Raw genomic sequence first — 17,650 nt, 5'->3', positions numbered from 1 at the left:
GGATGTGCCTGTCCAAAAACTCAGTGGTGGCACCATACGGTGGCACAACACTGTTATTGCCAATATTGACTGATTTGTCAAGCGTCTATCCAGCCGGAAGAGCTGTCGATTTTATATGGTTTTGTATGGCTGTTAAAATAAACTTATGTCAGTGTTTTCAATATAACATTTTTGCATTTGTGGGTACAAGTTAGATTGTGTGAATGTATGCTTTTAACAAAAGAAAATACACACATCTCATTTCAGAATAAATATTTTAGTCATAAATGTGGTTCAAGTAATCACAAAAACAAGGGGCAAATCATTACTGAGAGCTAAGGCTCTATACAAGTGAGAACTTTTAAAGTTAAACATATCAACAAATAATTCTTACTAGTAACATACTTACTAGTAACACCCAACATATTTTACTTATCTTATCATTATTGAATATAGTACCACAATCAAACAAATGCAACTATATACAAATACACCCAATACAATTATATACATCAGAAATATTAATATAATTACCTGAAACCTGTATTCAAAAAGAGACTTAAACCCAGTTTGTAATTCCATAACATGTTGAGAAATGTAGGTTTTCATAGGGATTCATGTCATTTTATTGATCCAGACTTAATACAACTTCATTTTTTGTAATTACTACAGTATACTAGGCCTATAGTTGTTTTATCAAAACATACATCCAACCCCAGAAAAATAGTCAAACATATTTTATGATGCTTAAAGTGCAATATTTAAAATAAGGGGTTTCACAAATTCTGGGCAAAGCACATACACAGGACAAATGCCCTCACCTTAACACAGGCACAAAGTCCCCTAACATTAACAGTATTCAAGATAATGTCATAAAAGTAAAACAAATACAAATAAATAACCAAACAAAAACATACTTAGCCTGTTGCAACACATTGTTGGTCCCCTGTGAAACCGCTTCTTCAATATTTGTTGGATCTGACATTTTATTTGGTTATTTTACACTACATCAGGAGTAAGACATGAGTTAGGGGAGGAAATGGTTTGGGATATAATTGTATTAAATATAATTTAACATAAACTAAAATTAAACTAAGTCATTAATTATGATTGAACCAGTACATCCGTGTTAATAACCATATAATAGTACATTTGAAACATTCAATAAAAATACTGCATAAAGTCATGCATCCCTGAAACTGTAAGGAACCACAACAATCAACAGCTCATTATTTTTAATGTCATTAGCAAAATTTCTGTATATAAAACTCTCTAAAAGCATTAATATCAAGTAGAAAACAATTAAACAAACCTTTTTCAGCAGCAACGTCTTTCAAGAGAAAAGCACAGACAGCCAGGAGTTTTGCAAAGAGAAGCAAATAGTCTACATTTCAGTGCAAATAGAAATTCAGCAAAAAGCCTCTCCCTTGTCCACTGACTACCACAACCCCATGACCAGATAAGAATCACATGCAGTCAGAACAACAGGACCGTGTCTGAGGTCAAGATGTGGTCAGTAGAATAATAACGTGCTTTGCTTGGCCTCATGCAACACACTCTGCCCGGCCACTAGGCCTACTTATGAGTCCTCTAAGGCAGGAGAGCACAATGTAGCAGTGTTAGTATATTGTATATCAAATCTCAACTATCAAAAAGTTATGATTAATATACCGCAGATAACATGACAATACACATTGTCCTGACTACCTGTAGAGTGCATCACTAAACCAGCATTCATTAAGAAGAAAAGCTCTCTCTCTGGCAGAACCTCAATTGGTTTTGCTTGATTGACTCCTCATGTCCTCTCCTCCATCCACTGCTTGCCTGCTTTTGAAAAAGATCAAAGGTAATCGAGGAGCAGAGGCGAGGAGAGGAAATGTGGAAACAAATCCACTTGTATGAAATGAGACTCTCCTTCTCCACTTTCGCATTATCAGGCAAATTATATTTACAGGGGTGGAATTCCAAAATAAATGTGATAAAAACAAAATGTAGCTTGTTGTGCAACACATTTTATAGATAAAATATGTTCATGCTTTTCTCCTTTGAGAAAACAACAGCTGATTCAAAGGGGGTGTGGCACATTTTTAAACACTTCTGCGCTAGCCGTCAGGAGGATACTCTTGTGCATCCTCTGCCAAAGTAGGTAATTGAGGAGGTGAGCATACTTCTCCGTTCGCCTACTAACGAATTGACACTCTCCTTGACCATGCAACCACTCATTGTTTTCCTGGTTACAGAGTAGGAGTATGAAAAGGATGGACTTTTTCCCATTCTCTCTCACTCCCTTCGGTCCTCATCTAGTTCCTCCTCAGAGAGCGTGTCATGAGGGGTGGAGGGGCGGGGCACGACATGACCTTTTACCCCTCCTTTTCTGTTCTGCAAGAAGTCCTGGATCTCTCCCGGCAACAGGCGGAACTTCTCCTGGTACTCCGCCTCCACCGCACCCTGTAGCTGGGGTCAGAGGTCAGGGGTTAGAGTTAGGCGTTTGAGGTTTATGGTAATCCAAGGTGGCGCAGCAGTAAGACGTGTTTATTTTCGTCCCATGTAAATATTGTCTTTTGCGGGGGTTTTTGTATACATTTCAATCTCTTTTTTCAATTTTCGAAATAAATATACATTCCTGCAACCCGCCTCTCCCAATGTGGTACGGTTCAGCTATTTTTTTTATAGACGTTATAACTGGAACCTCCATCATTAGTTAGTCAGCTAATTAGCTACTAGCTATTTAGTCATTGTTAGCCTCTGCTAGCGGTCTTTACCTTTAGCTCGGACTCCTGCAGCTTTAGTCTGGATAGCCCGGATAATACCTGCCAGTCTGCACAGCACGAAACCAGCCCTGAGCATATCGTTACTGCTTTTTTCCACTACATCACCGGATTCCTGCCGCAAGCTCTGGACCATTACAATGGATCTTCGCAGCTAGCTAGTGGCTACCGAGGAGCTATTGTGGCTAACTCCCTTGTCCAGAAGCATGCACCATTTAGCCCTGAGCTAATCCCATCACCCGGCTAGTAAACAAAGTACACCAACTACAACACTTCTCTTGCCAATTGGTCTGGACTCTTTGTCGACACGGAGCCCCGCCGATCCATCACTACTGGTCTGCTTGTCTGCTGACGTAACTCGGCCGATGTGCTCTCAACCGGCCTCTGCGTCGTGGATGTTTGGTGATGATCCATCTGCTAGCCCCGGCCTGCTAGCTCCCTGAACGCCTTGTCTCCCACTCGCTCAACGTGGTAATCAACTACTGAACGGTTCCCTGTTTCATGTCGTGCTGCTCATTGGACCCTATGATCACTCGGCTATACAGCCAATGCCTGCTAGACTGTCCATTAACACGGTACTTCATTTTGTTTATCTGTCTGCCCCAGCCTCAAACTCAGGCCCTATGTGTAGCTAACTGACCCTCTCTGCCCATTCATCGCTATATACCCGTTGTTGTTGTCCTAGCTGTTTACCCGTTGTTGTCTCACCCGTTGTTGTCTTAGCTCTCCCAATCAACACCTGTGATTGCTTATGCCTTTCTCTAATGTCAATATGCCTTGTATACTGTTGTTTAAGGCAGCTCTCATTGTTTTATTTTACTGTGGAGCCCCTAGTCCTGCTCAACATGCCTTAGATAGCTCCTTTGTCCCCCCCTGCACCCAGCTTAACTGGTGCCTCCAGAGATGTAACCTCTCTCATCGACACTCAATGCCTAGGTTTACCCCCACTGTACTCATGCCCTACCTTACCCTTGTCTGTACACTATGCCCTGAATCTATCCTACCACGCCCAGAAATCTGCTCCTTTTATTCTCTGTTCCCAACGCACTAGACGACCAGTTCTTATAGCCTTTAGCCGTACCCTCATCCTACTCCTCCTCTGTTCCTGTAGAGGTTAACCCAGGCCCTGTGTGTCCCCAGGCGCTCTCATTTGTTGACTTCTGCAACCGTAAAAGCCTTGGGTTCATGCATGTTAACATCAGAAGCCTCCTCCCTAAATTTGCTTTATTCACTGCTTTAGCACACTCCGCCAACCCTGATATGCTAGCCATGTCTGAATCCTGGCTTAGGAAGGCCACTAAAAACTCTGAAATTTCCATCCCCAATTACAATATTTTCCATCAAGACAGAACTGCTAAAGGTGGCGGAATTGCAATCTACTGTAGAGATAGCCTGCAGAGTTCTGTCATACTATCCAGGTCTATACCCAAACAGTTCGAGCTTCTACTTTTAAAGATCCATATCTCCTGAAATAAGTCCCTCACTGTTGTCACCTGTTATAGAACCCCCTCAGCTCCTAGCTGTGCCCTGGACACCATATGTGAAATGATTTCCCCCCTCTATCGTCAGAGTTCGTCCTGCTAGGTGACCTAAATTGGGATATGCTTAGCACCCCGGCCGTCCTACAATCTAAGCTAGATGCCCTCAATCTCACACAAATTATCAAGAAACCTACAAGGTACAACCCCAAATCCGTAAACATGGGCACCCTCATAGATATCATCCTGACCAACTTTCCCTCTAAATACACCTCTGCTGTTTTCAACCAGGATCTCAGCGATCACAGCCTCATTACCTGCATCCATTATCGGTCCGCGGTCAAACGACCACCCCTCATCACTGTCAAACACTCCTTAAAACACTTCAATGAGCAGGCCTTTCTAATCAACCTGGCCCGGGTATCCTGGAAGGATATTGACCTCATCCCGTCAGTAGAGGATGCCTGGTTGTTCTTTAAAAGTGCTTTCCTCACCATCTTAAATAAGCATGCCCCTTTCAAAAAATGTAGAACTAAGTACAGATACAGCGCTTGGTTCACGCCAGACTTGACTGCCCTTGACCAGCACAAAAACACCCTGTGGCGGACTGCACTAGCTTTAAATAGTCCCTGCAATATGCAACTGTTCAGGGAAGTCAGGAACCAATACACACAGTCAGTTAGGAAAGCAAAGTCTAGCTTTTTCAAACAGAAATTTGCATCCTGCAGCATTAATTCCAAAAAGTTTTGGGACACAGTAAAGTCCATGGAGAATACGAGCATCTCCTACCCAGCTGCCCACTGCACTGAGACTAGAAAACGTTGTCACCACTGATAAATCCACAATAATTGAGAATTTCAATAAGCATTTCTCTACGTCTGGCCACGCTTTCCATCTGGCTACCCCAACCCCGGCCAACAGCTCTGCACCCCCCCGCAGCAACTGGCCCAAGCCCCCCCCTGCTTGTCCTTCACCCAAATCCAGACAGCTGATGTTCTGAAAGAGCTGCAAAATCTGGATCCCTACAAATCAGCTGGGCTAGACAATCTGGACCCTCTCTTCCTAAAATTATCTGCCGCAATTGTTGCAACCCCTATTACTCGTATCATCTGAGATTCCTAAAGTTTGGAAAGCGGCCGTGGTCATCCCCTTCTTCAAAGGGGGAGACACTCTGTTACAGACCTATATCCATCCTGCCCTGCCTTTCTAAAGTCTTCGAAAGCCAAGTGAACAAACAGATCACCGACCATTTAGAATCCCACCGTAACTTCTCCGCTATGCAATCTGGTTTCCGAGCTGGTCACGGGTGCACCTCAGCCATGCTCATGTTCCTAAACGATATCATAACCACCATCTATAAAAGACAGTACTGTGCAGCCGTCTTCATTGACCTGGCCAAGGCTTTCGACTCTGTCAATCACCGCATTCTTATCGGCAGACTCAACAGCCTTGGTTTCTCTAATGACTTCCTCGCCTGGTTCACTAACTACTTCTCAGATAGAGTTCAGTGTGTCAAATCGGAGGGCCTGTTGTCCAGACCTCTGGCAGTCCCTATGGGGGTGCCATAGGGTTCAATTCTTGGGCCGACTCTTTTCTCTGTATATATCAATGATGTCGCTCTTGCTGCGGGTGATTCTTTGATCCACCTCTATGCAGACGACACCATTCTGTATACATCTGGCCCTTCTTTGGACACGAGCTTCAACGCCATACAACACTCCTTCCGTGGCCTCCAACTGCTCTTAAATGCTAGTAAAATGAAATGCATGCTCTTCAACCGATCGCTGCCCGCACCTGCCCACCCGACTAGCATCAATACTCTGGATGGTTCCGACTTAGAATATGTGGACAACTATAAATACCTAGGTATCTGGCTAGACTGTAAACTCTCCTTCCAGACTCACATTAAGCATCTCCAATCCAAAGTTAAATCTAGACTCAGCTTCCTATTTCACAACAAAGCCTCCTTCACTCATGCTGCCGAACATACCCTTGTAAAACTGACCATCCTACCGATCCTTGACTTTGGCGATGTCATTTACAAAATAGCCTCCAACACTCTACTCAGCAAATTGGATGCAGTCTATCACAGTGTCATCCGTTTTGTCACCAAAGCCCCATATACTACCCACCACTGTGACCTGTATGCTCTCGTTGGCTGGTCCTCGCTACATATTCGTCGCCAAACCCACTGGCTCCAGGTCATCTATAAATCTTTGCTAGGTAAAGCTCCGCCTTATCTCAGCTCACTGGTCACCATATCAACAGCCACCCGTAGCACACGTTCCAGCAGGTATATCTCACTGGTCACCCCCAAAGCCAACACCTCTTTTGGCCGCCTTTCCTTTCAGTTCTCTGCTGCCAATGACTGGAACAAATTGCAAAAATCACTGAAGTTGGAGACTTCTATCTCCCTCACTAACTCTAAGCATCAGCTGTCAGAGCAGCTTACCAAGCACTGCAGCTGTACACAGCCCATCTGTAAATAGCCCATCCAACCAGCCAACTACCTACCTCATCCCCATATTTGTTTTTGTTTTTCTGCTTTTTTTGCACACCAGTATTTTTACTTGCATATCCTCATCTGCACATCTATCACTCCAGTGTAAATTGCTAAATTGTAATTACTTCGCCACTATTGGCCTATTTATTGCCTTACCTCCTTACTTAATTTGCACACACTGTATAAAGATTTTTCTATTGTGTTATTGACTGTCCGATTGTTTATCCCATGTGTAACTCTGTGTTGTTTTTGTCACACTGCTTTGCTTTATCTTGGCCAGGTCGCAGTTGTAAATGAGAACTTGTTCTCAACTGGCCTACCTGGTTAAATAAAGGTTAAATAAATACATAAATAAACAAAGGCTACGGGGTTAAAGGTTAGAGATCATGGGTTAGTTGGGCTGTCACCTTTGGTTTTTCATCCAGAATCTGCTGCTGGATACCTTTGTGCTGCTCCACCAGTCTCTCTTGACGTTTTGACTGGGCGTCCTCCAGCTAGAGCAGAGAGCAGAGAGGTTACCTTCAGTGATTGGACCACTCGATCCTGGAATCGCTATCACTTCTCAGGAAAATAACAGTACTTGACGTCACGCAGATGATTCACCAACAAGAGTTTTGAGTGATGTCTGTCCCCAAACCCTTTCATCCTCACCCTCTTGATGTTCTGTACCACTTCATTCACATATGATTTGTTGATCTCCAACTTCTCCCTGACAACAGAAGAAGAAATACAATCATACACATAGGCTGTATTTCTATCTCTCTGTCACACACACACACACACACACACACACACACACACACACACACACACACACACACACACACACACACACACACACACACACACACACACACACACACACACACACACACACACACACACACACACACACAGAGTTCCCTCTTACTCTTCAGCCAAGTGCTTCTCTTTCGTCATTGCTTCTTTGATTTTCTCTGTTCTCCTCTTTTCCATTTTCTTTTTCAGGTCTTTCTTTTCTCTACAACGGTGGAGCATCACAAATGAGATATTTTATAGAATTGTTTACAATTATATCTTTATAATACACTCACTTTACGTCTCTGTTAAACTGACGTCATGTCACAGTCATGTCAAACTCACTTGTCACAGATGTCTTTTAATTTCTTCATCTGGTTGTTCTGGCTTTCCTCAGTCACCGTAGTCAGTTTCTCCATCAGCTGCAATAGTGGTGAGTATTAGAATGTACAGTTATATAATGTATTAATGTGTGTGTGTGTTACCTGTTTGATATGTTCTCTTTTGAGGTATTTCTCGCTGTAGTATTGTTCCTGCCTCAGCTCCAGTAGCTGTTGCTGTTGTTGCTCTCTCAGCTCCCCCAGTTGGTCCTCTCCCTCCTCATCAAACTGCTTCAGTTCAGCCTCCCCTCCAGGCGTCAAACTTCTACAACACACATATGCATGCACACGCGCGCACGCGCACACACACACACACACACACACACACACACACACACACACACACACACACACACACACACACACACACACACACACACACACACACACACAGACACACACACACACACACACACACACACACACACACACACACACACACACACAAGAGGGACATGAGTCAGGGTTAGGGACAACGCACACATACACACACAATGCAACACTCTACCTTACTCCCCCAACCCCCCTCCACCCTACCTACCTTGTCTTACCATGTTGCTTAGTCTTCAGTAGAGCGCTGTGTCTGCGTGTGTGTTGGTTCTTAGCCTGGTTGTATTTGGTGGTATGTTCCTTCACCATCTCCAAAGTCTTCTTCTGGTGTCTCTTCACCACATCCTTCATCTCCCTGTAGTGTCTTTTCTGCTCCCGCATGATCAGCTTCTGTTGCCTGAGCTCCTCTAGTGTGGCCGCCTCCATATCTGAACCGGCAGAGACCACACAGTCGAGCACATAGACTACACACCACAGCCACACTGTCTTATACTGACTACACACAATCCCGCCCCCTGATCCCTCTGACCTATCAGAACGCTCTGCACCATGTCTTCAGTCTTCAATGCTGGTTTGGCTGGTTCTGAAAAGACAACAAAAACACTATTATTGGTTGGCGGCACACCAGTTAAATGGGAAAATTAATTAATGTCAATATATCTGCGGTGACATTGTAGCAGTCTTGGGTGTGACTTTGGCAGATAGAAGTTGGTTGGTCAGGAGTCAGAAGTCCAGGGTTACCTGTGGCTGCAGGCTGAGGTGTGTTAGTAGGAGTCCTGGGTGTGACGGTAGGGCTGGGGCTGAGACCGTTCTCCAGAGGAGCAATTCGTAGGTTTGCTTTTGGCTCAGCGGGCCCTGGCTGATCAGCATTAGCCTCAACCTTTATAACACAAAAGCATCAACAACATTTAACATTACAATCAACACCAGCAATGTAACAGTATTTCTAAATGCATGTGTATCAAGGAGAGCCTGTTTTTACTGTCCATAACCCTCTTTTGACCACAAAACCCTAGTTTGACCACAAACCTCTTTGCTGGTCTCCTCCTCCCCTTCCTCTAGGGTGAGAGCAGCCAGCTGCTGGGACCGCTGCTCCAGGAGATTCACATACCGGATGGGGTTAGACAGCGCCTCGATCACATCTACACACACAAACACACACACACACACACACATTAGGGATTAGCCTTGATGCAATGTGGGCAAGCTGAAGAAAAAGACTACTTCTCTGAGGCCAGATATTCCTGCCACACATGCACGTGTTCCTTACCACTGATGACTAAGCTGGTACTAAGCTTATACAGAGACCTCCAGGTTTAATAGGCATTGTCGTACACCAGACCTACCTGCAAAGGTGTCTGGGACATAATCCTTCACTTCAATGTAGACAAACACAGCAGGCAGAATCAAAGACTGGTTCTTCTCATTCCTCAAGCCAATGTAGCGATAACCTGAGACAGACAGAACATAGTTAATAACCTGAGGACAGGAGAGGAAAACCGAGGAAAATAAGGAATACAGAGAGAAAGAAACACAAAACTATTTGCAGAAACAGTGTTTACTGTTTACAGGTAAATATAGTGTTGTTCCTGTTCCCAAGAAAGCTAAGGTAACTGAGCTAAACGACTATCGTCCCGTAGCACTCACTTCCGTCATCATGAAGTGCTTTGAGAGACTAGTCAAGGACTATATCACCTCCACCCTACCTGACACGCTAGACCCACTCCAATTTGCTTACCACCCCAAAAGGTCCACAGACGATGCAATCGCAATCCCACTGCACACTGCCCTAACCCATCTGGACAAGAGGAATACCTATGTAAGAATGCTGTTCATCGACTACAACTCAGCATTTAACATCATAGTACCCTCCAAACTCATCATTAAGCTTAAGACCCTGGGTCTCGACCCCGCCCTGTGCAACTGGGTCCTGGACTTCCTGACGGGCCGCCCCCAGGTGGTGAGCATAGGAAACAACATCTCCACCCCGCTGATCCTCAACACTGGGGCCCCACAGGGGTGCGTTCTCAGCCCTCTCCTGTACCCCTTGTTCACCCATGACTGCGTGGCCATGCATGCCTCCAACTCAATCATCAAGTTTGCAGACGACACTACAGTGGTAGGCTTGATTACCAATGTTGGGTTCTTATTTTTCAGAGTAAATAACTCAGCTGTAACCAAGTTGAATCATTCCCAAAGGTTATGTACAGCTGTAATCAGACAGCAAACATTTCAGACATCACAGTTATATACATCCTACTTAAGACACTCCCTCTCTCCATCCTTAGTTTATACCCAAGAGAAAGAAGGTAACCAGATACTAACCCTGATTACTCCCTTAAGGGGAACTGACCTCACACCTCACCTCCTGACCTCAACCCCTCCTTCACCTAATCCACAGATATCTATCTGTCTTCCCTATATCAACACATCCCTCTCCTCCATCAAACACATTCCAAAGCCTTCTGGGTCGCTACAGATTATTTTTATTCAAGGCTTCGTCTCTATCATTTATTTAATATCTCAATGTTCAAAGTTTAGCCGATTCCAACACCAACAACGACCTACAGGGAGGACGGCCAGGAAAATAACCTCAGGATATGAGGGAGGACACAGCAGGGCCCCCACTATCCACATCGGGGACAGTAGTAGAGTGGAAAGTCAGGAAAACGAACAAACTGATGTCACAGGAAGGCCAAAAAGAATTTCGATAATCAAGGACAACAACCACCTCAGGAGGCTGAAGAATTTCACTCAAACTTTTACAGATGCCGAGCCACTGCCTGTTCACCCCGCTATCATCCAGAAGGCGAGGTCAGTACGGGTGCATCAAAGCGGGGACTGAGAGACTAAAAAACAGCTTCTATCTCAAGGCCATCAGACTGTTAAACAGCCATCACTAACATTGAGTGGCTGCTGCTAACACACTGACTCATCTCTAGCCACTTTAATAATGGAAAATTGGATGTAATAAATGTGTCACTAGCCACTTTAAACAATGCCACTTTATATAATGTTTACGTACCCTAAATTACTCATCTCATATGTATATACTGTACTCTATACCATCTACTGCATCTTGCCTATGCTGTTCGCCCATCGCTCATCCATATATTTTTATGTACATATTCTTATTCATTCCTTTACACTTGTGTGTATAAGGTAGTTCCTTCCTATCCTTCCTGTTTGTCCCTGTCCGGGGGTGTCATCGGATGGGGCCACAGTGTCTCCTGACTCCTGTCTCAGCCTCCAGTATTTATGCTGCAGTAGTTTATGTGTCGGGGGGCTAGGGACAGTTTGTTATATCTGGAGTACTTCTCCTGTCCTATCCGGTGTCCTGTGTGAATTTAAGTATGCTCTCTCTAATTCTCTCTTTCTCTCTCTCTCTCTCGGAGGACCTGAGCCCTAGGACCATGCCTCTGAACTACCTGTCACGATCGTCGTGAGAAGCGGACCAAAGCGCAGCGTGGTATGTGTTCATGATGATTTTTTAATTAAAGAAAGCACTGAACACTGAATACAAACTACACAAAACAATAAACGAATAACGACCGTGAAGCTATAATGAGAACTGTGCTGACACAAGCAACTAACATAGACAATCACCCACAAACAAACAGTGAAACCCAGGCTACCTAAGTATGATTCTCAAACAGAGACAACTAATGACACCTGCCTCTGATTGAGAACCATACTAGGCCGAAACATAGAAATCCCAAAATCATAGAAAAACAAACATAGACTGCCCACCCCAACTCACGCCCTGACCATACTAAATAACGACAAAACAAAGGAAATAAAGGTCAGAACGTGACACTACCTGACATGATGACTCCTTGCTGTCCCCAGTCCACCTGGCCGTGCTGCTGCTCCAGTTTCAACTGTTCTGCCTGTGATTATTATTATTTGACCATGCTGGTCATTTACGAACATTTGAACATCTTGGCCATGTTCTGTTATAATCTCCACCCGGCACAGCCAGAAAAGGACTGGCCACCCCACATAGCCTGGTTCCTCTCTAGGTTTCTTCCTAGGTTTTGGCCTTTCTAGGGAGTTTTTCCTAGCCACCGTGCTTCTACACCTGCATTGCTTGCTGTTTGGGGTTTTAGGCTGGGTTTCTGTACAGCACTTTGACATATCAGCGGATGTACGAAGGGCTATATAAATACATTAGATTTGATTTGATTTAGTTGTTGTGAAATTGTTAGATTACTTGTTCGATATTACTGCATGGTCGGAACTAGAAGCACAAGCATTTCGCTACACTCGCATTAACATCTGCTAACCATGTGTATGTGACAAATAAAATTGGACTTGATTTGATTTACCGGGCCGTATGGCTGGCACAGGGATAATACGGTGACCTATGAACTTTCCTCCTTCCTCAAATGCAGCAATCCTCAGAGAGGCCAATGTCGGGAGAACTACCTACAAAAACACAATTAGACACAGTCATACATTGATATACTTTAATATTATACACAGTTATACAGTTAAAATAATACAGTTTTACACAGTTAAACTGTTACACTTCGATATTATATGCTACCTATGATTACACAGTTTGCCTGAATCCTGAAGATTTGAGTTAGCTCTCTGAGCTAATGCCTAGGCTTTAGCTCAGAGGGCTAACACAGTCCAGTCTTATGACATTTAGGGGACCTGGGTTCAAACCCAGTCGGTCATACTGTTGTCTCACCTTCTTGAAGATGATTGGGTCCTCGTCCCAGACAGGGTTGATAGCGTTGCTTTGGGATGTTTTGGTCTTCAGGGCTTTTCTCCTGGTGTCCACAGGAAGACCAAACATGTCGAGCTCTACGTACACACCTACCTTCTTGTCGCTCAGAAACTGGCCTGATATTATCTGTAGGAAAGAGACGCTCAGATTAAATAGGCTAATCTCATATCCACACTTTAGTCTAAACTACAGTAACTGGTTAACCTTGACAGACAGTGTGTTGGTTGGGTTATGGTTATGGTTAGAGTATTCTGTAACTTCTACCTTGACCTTGACTGTGTTAGCCACAATGCCGTCCACAGTGCTCTCAGCGAACGGGTCAAAGTGTTTGTCTGGTCGTCTCATGAACTCTGGTTTCAGTCTGTAGCCACTCTTCCCATTGTACTCATACATGCCCAGGTTCAACTGCATAGACAGATCTGAGAGAGAGAGGGATGAAGAAAGAGAGAGAGACAGAGGTCATGGGGAGGTCAGAGGTTACGAGAGGTCAGGGGTCACAGGTCAAGTAGGCAGGCCTCACCTATAGTTTGGAAGTTGAGCGCCACCAGCTGGCAGCCAGCGTTCCAGAAGAGTTGTGGCATGTAGTTGGAAGAGTCCACCCTAGTGCCTTTAGGGTAGATACGACTCAACTGCTGCTTGTTATATCTGAGAGGACATGTTAAAGACATGACATTACATTATAGTAAGAACACTCTTCCTAGAACACTCCACCCGGCACAGCCAGAAGAGGACTGGCCACCGCTCAGAGCCTGGTTCCTCTCTAGGTTTATTCCTAGATTCCTGCCTTTCTAGGGAGTTTTTCCTAGCCACTGTGCTTCTACGTCTGAATTGCTTGCTGTTTGCGGTTTTAGGGTGGGGTTCTGTATAGCACTTTGTGACATCGGCAGATGTAAAAAGGGCTTTATAGATACATTTGATTGATTGATTGATCTTAGAACCAACAAGGGTTCTTTGACTGTCCCCTAGAAGAACACTTTGAAGAACCCATTTTGGTTCCAGATAGGACCTTTTTGGTTCCCATGTAGAAGCCTTTCCAAATAAGGGTTCTACATGGAACCCAAAAGGGGTCCTCCTATGGGAACAGCCACAGAACCCTTTTGGAACCCTTTTTCTAAGAGTGTAGAGTAGGGCCTGTATATTAGTCAACTGCATTGATGAGACTTAACTGCTGCTAATCTTCAATGGAATTAGCTACAATAGAGAGCAAAGCAAACCCTTAGGAGGGAAGTAATCAACCACACTACAAACTAATACTGAAGAAGAGTTAGGGTTCCGGGTTATTGTTGGGGTTATTTAGAGGGTAGCTGAATCTTAAGGATACTCCACAAACTCCACGGGCGACTTCGTGAGGTGCTCCAGAGCTTTAGTCTCCACAAATGATGACATTTGATAGCTACGATTAACCTCTGGGGAAAGAACATAATGGTTTATTATGCATTTGTGTGTCTATGCGCTCATATGTGTGTTTACACTGAGTATACAAAACATTAAGAACACCTGCTCTTTCCATGACATAGACTGACCAATTGAATCCAGGTGAAAGCTATGTTCCCTTACTGATGTCACTTGTTAAATCCTCTTCAAATCAGTGTAGATGGAGTGGAGGAGACAGGTTAAAGAAGGATTTTTAAGCCTTTTGACAATTGAGGGTGAGTGGGCAAAACAACACATTTAAGTGCATTTGAATAGGGTATGATAGTAGATGCCAGGCGCACTGGTTTGTGTCAAGAACTGCAACGATGCTGTTTTTTTTACACTCAACAGTTTCCCGTGTGTATCAAGAATGGTCCACCACCCAAAGGACATCCAGCCAACTTGACACAACATTGGGAAGCATTGGAATCAACATGGGCCAACATGTGTTCCATGTGAATGTGTTCCTAATGTTTGGTATACTCAGTGTATATGCAGTGAGCCAGCATACTTTTGGATGCCTCGAAGGAGTTAAACTTGGTGGGCTGGACGTAGTTGACCAGAGTGGACATCTCCTCTGTGGCTACAGCCTCCCGCTCCTCTGCTGTCCCCTGGAGACAAAGTCATCACATAACAGGCAGCCATGTTACCCTAACCCTGACACTCCCCTCTAATATACATCAGCAGTGTTAAAGGGTAACCAAGTAACCATGGTAGGAGAGTACAAGCTACTGAACTCACCTCATCTGATGTCTTCTTACAGTCATCGTCATCATCATCATCGTCATCGTCATCGTCTTCAGCCTCTATTTCTCCTGAAAGAATGTTTACATTTTCATATACTCTAAAAGTGTTTTTGTTGTTGTTGTCATCTCTCATAAAAAGCTTCTAGAGAGCCTCACCAGCTGTGATAGTGATGAAGACGATGAACATGATTATTATTATTATCATAATGTTTATGCATTAGAGCACACTTGCAGACAGCCTCACCTTCTGTAATGTTGCTAGGAGACGAGGGTTCATCTGTTGCCTGTTCTGCTGCTACGCTCTGGTTGGTTGGGTGCTCTGCCATTCTCTTGTTGCCATGGGCAGCCGAGGGCTTGTGGGATTTCTTGTTCTTAATGAGGATCTTACCTATCAGCTCCTGAGGACTTGGCAGGGGTACCCCAGACTCCAGCTAACACACACACAAACAAACAGACACACACGCACAGGCAGCGCACACACATATCAGTTTACATGCAAGCAAGTGTGTGTGTGTGTGTGTGTGTGTGTGTGTGTGGGGGGGGGGAGCGCATGTGTCCTAGAAACTTACAGGATATTTCTCCAATGGGTCAATCAGTAGTGCATCTCCAAAAATCGACCTACAATATTCTGCCTGCACACCTATTTTTCATTCCCCAATCAATTCATATGTATTTATTCCTCTGTTCCCCATCATGTCTTTGTGTAGGTTTGTTTGTGTTACATGTATTTTGATATTGTGGATATTGTTACGCGCATTACTTTTTGTCTATGTTCCGTGTTTTGAGCACATTTTATGTATTTTGTGCTGTCATTTTTGACCGGAATAAAAAGTGTGCCTGTTCACTACACTCTGCTCTCCTGCACCTGACTTCGCCTCCAATACACACTCCCAACACCTGCTAAGCATTCAAAATGTAACGAGTACTTTTGGGTGTCAGGGAAAATGTATGGAGTAAAAGTACATTATTTTCTTTAGGAATGTAGTGAAGTAAAAGTAAAAGTTGTCAAAAATAGAAATAGTAAAGTACAGATACCCCAAAAAACTACTTAAGTAGTACTTTAAAGTATTTTTACACTACTGCATCTATCACGCACCGTGTCAACATTGAAGGCAGGTTGTGGTGGTGTCAAGGTGTGGGGTGTGTTTTCAAGGCACACATTGGCCCCTTGATAAAAGTAGAGCAATGTTTGAATGCCACAGGATATCATTGCCATTTTTACAACATTTAGCAGACGCTTTTCTCCAGAGCAACTTACAGTAGTGAGTACATACATTTTAATTATTTTTCACACTGGTCCCCCGTGGGTATCAAACCCACAACCCTGGTGTTGCAAGCACCATGCCCAACTAACTGAGCCACACATTGCCAATCAGGTGCATCCCTTCATGGCAGCACTGTATCCATCTGTGAAAATATTTTTCCAGCAGGATAATGCCCAATGACACAAAGCTAGGATTGTCCAGGAATGGTTCCACAAACATGACAGTATTCAAGTTACTGCAGTGGCCTGCCACGTCCGATATAGACTATATCAGAATAAAATGATCCGTTTTAGAAGCAGAGACAAGGCGGAGACTAATGTAGCCTTGACACAGACGAATGGAGTTAGCCTTGATGCAGGAGATTTCAGAGCATGTGTGTGTTTGTGTGTGTGCGTGTGGGTGGGTGGGGGGAGCGCATGTGTCCTAGAAACTTACAGGATATTTCTCCAATGGGTCAATCAGTAGTGCATCTCCAAAAATCGACCTACAATATTCTGCCATCTTGGCTTGTTGCTTCGGGCTGTTAGGATTAGAGGTCAGGGGTCAGGATTAAAGAGCAGTTGACCAAATATTTTCTAATATATTCTCCTATTAATATATATATTATATATATATATATATATATATATATATATATATATATGTGTGTTCACTCACGAGTCCACATGGTTTTCGAAGGACAGGATGACAGGAAAAGGAGAGGTTTTGAAAGCACATTCAGCGATGGCCTCAATCACCTCCTGTAGAGTAAAAGGAGAAGTTATAATAGTTGGTTATTTTATTACACATATATACACTGAGTGTACAAAACATTAGGTGTGTCAAGAACTGCAACGCTCAAGTGTGTCAAGAACTGCAACGCAGCTGGGTTTTTCACGCTCAACAGTTTCCTGTGTTTCAAGAATAGTCCACCACCCAATGGACATCCAGCCAATGGCAGGCCAGTGGTCAAAAAAGGGGTAATTGATGAAAGAAGAAAAAGGAGGCTGACATGAATTGTGCAGAGCAACAGATGAGCAACAGTTTGTCAACTGACAGTACAACATTCGTGCCCAAAGAACCAGAAAAGAATGCACAACTCATCGTACATTGACACACATGGGAGTATGGCAGCCAACGACCTTATAGAGTTCCACTTCTTTTAGCAAAAAAACAAGCTGCTATTGCAGTGGGCTAAGGAACGAAAACACTTGGCACTGGAGAATTTGAAAAACATTGTCTGGTCTGGTGAATCCTGGTTCCTGCTGTTTCACGCTGATGGGAGGACGAGGGT

The 17,650-nt window shown here is 43.9% G+C and overlaps 1 protein-coding gene across 2 annotated transcripts in view; it reads right to left on the bottom strand.

Annotated features, from left to right (window-relative positions):
• Positions 1-237: 237 nt before the first annotated feature.
• Positions 238-17,650, bottom strand: part of LOC112262454 (1-phosphatidylinositol 4,5-bisphosphate phosphodiesterase beta-1) — a 29,803-nt gene continuing 12,390 nt past the window's right edge. Inside the window, exons 12-32 of one of the 2 annotated variants that reach the window (XM_042329991.1) lie at positions 17,035-17,117; positions 16,813-16,897; positions 15,357-15,543; positions 15,108-15,181; positions 14,878-14,977; positions 14,275-14,359; positions 13,474-13,598; positions 13,218-13,372; positions 12,915-13,079; positions 12,544-12,643; positions 9,562-9,666; positions 9,245-9,357; positions 8,957-9,095; positions 8,745-8,798; positions 8,427-8,643; positions 7,991-8,150; positions 7,851-7,927; positions 7,639-7,728; positions 7,380-7,437; positions 7,136-7,222; positions 238-2,433 (exon numbers count right to left, since the gene is read on the bottom strand). In XM_042329991.1, coding sequence (XP_042185925.1) covers positions 2,260-2,433; positions 7,136-7,222; positions 7,380-7,437; positions 7,639-7,728; positions 7,851-7,927; positions 7,991-8,150; positions 8,427-8,643; positions 8,745-8,798; positions 8,957-9,095; positions 9,245-9,357; positions 9,562-9,666; positions 12,544-12,643; positions 12,915-13,079; positions 13,218-13,372; positions 13,474-13,598; positions 14,275-14,359; positions 14,878-14,977; positions 15,108-15,181; positions 15,357-15,543; positions 16,813-16,897; positions 17,035-17,117 — 2,433 coding nt within the window. In that variant the 3' untranslated portion in view covers positions 238-2,259. Of the gene's footprint in view, positions 2,434-7,135; positions 7,223-7,379; positions 7,438-7,638; positions 7,729-7,850; positions 7,928-7,990; positions 8,151-8,426; positions 8,644-8,744; positions 8,799-8,956; positions 9,096-9,244; positions 9,358-9,561; positions 9,667-12,543; positions 12,644-12,914; positions 13,080-13,217; positions 13,373-13,473; positions 13,599-14,274; positions 14,360-14,877; positions 14,978-15,107; positions 15,182-15,356; positions 15,544-16,812; positions 16,898-17,034; positions 17,118-17,650 lie in introns of those variants that run through there. The other variant, XM_042329992.1, reaches the window with a different exon arrangement.

This window comes from Oncorhynchus tshawytscha, linkage group LG11 (genome assembly GCF_018296145.1).
Source record: "Oncorhynchus tshawytscha isolate Ot180627B linkage group LG11, Otsh_v2.0, whole genome shotgun sequence".
Lineage (NCBI taxonomy): Eukaryota > Metazoa > Chordata > Actinopteri > Salmoniformes > Salmonidae > Oncorhynchus > Oncorhynchus tshawytscha.
This window is presented reverse-complemented; position numbering and strand designations above follow the sequence as displayed.